Source organism: Notothenia coriiceps, unplaced genomic scaffold (assembly GCF_000735185.1).
Source record: "Notothenia coriiceps isolate Sejong01 unplaced genomic scaffold, NC01 NC01_scaffold00016731, whole genome shotgun sequence".
Taxonomy (NCBI): Eukaryota; Metazoa; Chordata; class Actinopteri; order Perciformes; family Nototheniidae; genus Notothenia; species Notothenia coriiceps.
The window spans coordinates 368-3,925 of NW_011349432.1; the positions used below are offsets into that span (position 1 = coordinate 368).

The 3,558-nt window shown below is 37.9% G+C and overlaps 1 protein-coding gene across 1 annotated transcript; it reads left to right on the forward strand.

Moving 5' to 3' along the window:
• The first annotated feature begins 220 nt into the window (after positions 1-220).
• LOC104949740 (interleukin-1 receptor accessory protein-like) lies at positions 221-2,940 on the forward strand. Its single transcript, XM_010776150.1, has 7 exons — positions 221-480; positions 826-1,012; positions 1,414-1,558; positions 1,638-1,700; positions 1,810-1,933; positions 2,045-2,190; positions 2,400-2,940. The coding sequence occupies exons 1-7, from the start codon at positions 272-274 to the stop codon at positions 2,531-2,533; spliced, it is 1,008 nt and encodes a 335-aa protein (XP_010774452.1). The 5' UTR covers positions 221-271; the 3' UTR covers positions 2,534-2,940.
• The last annotated feature ends 618 nt before the right edge of the window (positions 2,941-3,558 follow it).

Genomic DNA, 3,558 nt, shown 5'->3' on the forward strand with positions numbered 1-3,558 from the left:
TAATAACATCCTTTTAATTCAGAGTTGAAGCTATGCTTTGATTGATTGACAGCAGTCCATTTACTGATTTTTTAATTAGAAAACTAATTTCCCATACCCTTTGAGCATAAAATATTACTTTTCAATCTGTTAGTTAATTTTTGAAGGCCCATAAACACATTCATATACATGTATATAGGTAATGGAAGTACAATTAACAACAAATGTGTGACACTCATTTGCAGGTGTGTGTCCCCGGAGCCCCAGAGTGATTTATGTGAAGGCTGGTGAGATGGTGGCGCTGTACTGCCCCCTGAATGGAGAGGATAATCACTGTGATGCTGAGCTGATCTGGACCAGTCCCCCCAGCCAGGAAATGGATCAGACCCCCAACATGTCGTCAGCTGAGCAGAGGCACAGGGACCTGCTGGTTCATGGGAGGAGCCTGGTGATTCTCAACGCCACTGCAAACCATCAGGGGAATTACTCATGCTCTCTGGGGTAAAGTCAAAACCAAATAATAAAGAGTATTCCTCTTTTACAATCAATCCTATTCCCCCATTTACCACCGTTAATGTGTTTTGGATCAGAATCTGACATTAAGCAAGGATTTGAAGTTGGCATAAATAGTTCGGACATGTAAACAGATTTTTATAACCTCCTTGGCGGACAAGTCTTTTCACTCAAATCCATCCAAGTCATGGACCAGTCCAGACTTCATGGGGACCATGAATGTCTGTCTAAGAATCTGTTCCTTGAAGCCGTCTCTATCTTATTTTAAGAACATGTGCAAGATGTTTAAAACCTAAATGTGAAATATTTTCATTAATCTTTTTTACATGACAGCAATACCAGCACCCACCTTGGTTTCAGACTGAGAGTATGTACAAAACAGTCCAAAGGGTGCGAGCAGAGGAGCCATTACCCTATGGTATGTCACTCACAAGAGGCCTGCACATTGTATTGTCCTGATGTGAACACACCCGCTGCAACCACCCCCAACATTACCAGCAATGGCGTTGTATGGTACAAGGTAAGTCGACTCAAGATATTCTTGATTTTATTGGGAAATTAAAAGCTGTATTTTGCATTATACATTATTTGTTTTTACATTATCATGCCATATCTCAGGAAGGCATTGGATATATTGACTCAACGATGAACTGATACGATTTTGGTGGTTCATCCTCAAGTTCTCTGACGTCACAAAACACTTGCCATATTCCAAGAGCTAATTTTGGAATTAAACAATAAAATAATGAAGTGATAACATTTTGGATGGACGTGAATGTAAAATCCAAATTAACTTGAATAGTTGGTGAAGGCTTACATCTATTTTGCGGTTTTGTGGCTCAAGTAGAATTTGAATGTGATTTTTTTATATTTAAGGCTGTTTATATTCATTGTATGCTTAAAATGACATTGTTCTTGTAGGAAGGCGAGTCAACGCCAAAAGCCAATTACTTCTTAAGTGTTGAAGAGAAGGACCATGGTGTCTACACCTGTACCAGATCTTACCTCTATTATGGACAAATATATAACATGACCTTTACAGTGGTGCTTGATATCCAACCAAAGGGTAAGAAAAACACCTTACTGTTTCCTTTTTTATTTTGAAGAAATTACTATGTAAAATGTTTCCACCTTCTTTCACCCAGATAAACTTCGATATTCTCCAGTGATCATATCACCAAAAAGTGATGTAATTCATGTAAATTTGGGTGAGCATAAATCTTGAAGCGTGGATACACACACATGGATGAACGCACGCATTTACCCTCTTACTAAATGAACAAATTATGGAACTGTGTAAACTATGTTTTTTTCTAGGCTCTCCAAAGGTGATTGATTGTGAAGCAGTCATGGATTCGGACTTTGATGAGGTCTTCTGGTTCAGCGGTGATTTAGTTGTGGAAACAAACAGCAGCTTTCCCGTTTTCTACAATTACACAAAGTAAATGTTTCATACAAATATACCGGCAAGTTCAAATGTTATACAGTCCATAGCCAGATATTCACACACACCTATCATAACTAACACCTGTACTTTCCCTTTCCTTTCGAGGGAAAGAAATGCTGACGGGATAAAGATGACGGCATCTCTAGTTTTCAAAAAGGTGTCAGATGAGGATCTATTAAAAAATTACACCTGTAAACTGCAAACTGTTGCTGGACCCTCAACATTTGTCACCATCAGCTTGTCCCAAAAATGTATGTAAGAAGGACGGATAGATATAATTCATGTTCATATCCTTCCCTCAAATTTTACATAAACTCATAGTGGTACTTTTTGAGTGGGCTGAGTCAAAATATAAAATCAGAAATTGGTTAGCTTTCGTTCAAGTGACTGTCTATGACCATTATAATAATTTGAAATGACTGTTTAATACAAATATTTTTCCACTGTTATCTCCCCACAGATTCCCCTTCGTATGTTCCCCTGGCTCTTGGCATCGTCGGCTTTGTGGTGATGATTTTGGCAGTAGTTGTCTATGTGAGGTTCAAAATGATCAGTATGCGTAAAAATCAGGCTTTTAGCTCAGACTATACTTAGGACATATTAAAAGTGCAATTTTTTTTGCCTATCCATATTTTCTAAAGAAATGGGGGGTAGCATTTCACCTCTATACTGGGTCCATGCAACCTAGATATACAGTCAGTTGTGTATCTAAAAAAATAAGGGTCAGTACCCCAGGGTCAGACCCCCGCTACAGTTGAAGGTTGGCATGCTAAATTCAGTATCTAGAAAGGCAATACATTCAATCTTTAACATAACTAATCACTGTAACCTCTTCACATTCTGTTGATAATGTAGATATCTGTTCTAATGTTTTAAAGGGGAGGGGGGCATTTGGGTTTGTTCCTTGCTGGTGAACGCAGCACCAGGCATGAAGTTTTGTGTTCCTGTAAAAGAATATGGAAGGCTAAGAAATAAAACTTCTGTTTATTTTTTAAAGAAAACCCCCTCTCCCTGTGTTGTTTTTTCACCTGCACCTCACATTGTAACAGTGACATGTATATATTTAAGTCAAGTCATACTGCAAGTAAGCTTGCCAACTATATTTAACAGATCATTTATATTTAACGTAAATTGTTATAATATTTTACAGATTTTCAGGATTCACAATTAACAACTTTTATTTAATCCCTTTAACTGTTACACACGTGATTTTCTCAACCCGCTCTTCCTCACCATCACTTATTTTCCTATAATCCTGTGTAATATGCAGTGACTTAGTGAAGTGGTGTCCACCCCATTTATCATCTCTCCCAACCACCCACAGGTGATGGGCCCCTGTTTGGTTGAACACATGGGGAACAGACTTTTTCACAGCAGCCATATTGACTTGTTATTGTGATAAAAAGAAATGTGTTGTTGATCTTAACCATTTCATTCATCAATAATTATAGTATGTATTCGTGTATTTCCTTCAGTGAAATGTCAGAGTGTTGTGTGGAAAAGGCCTGTAAGATGTGGGCTATACAGGAAAGATGTAAAATATTATCAGAGCATCAAATTCAGTGCCTTATTTTTCCAGTTATTTTGTATGGGTAGCCCATGCTCTGTGAACTGCTGAA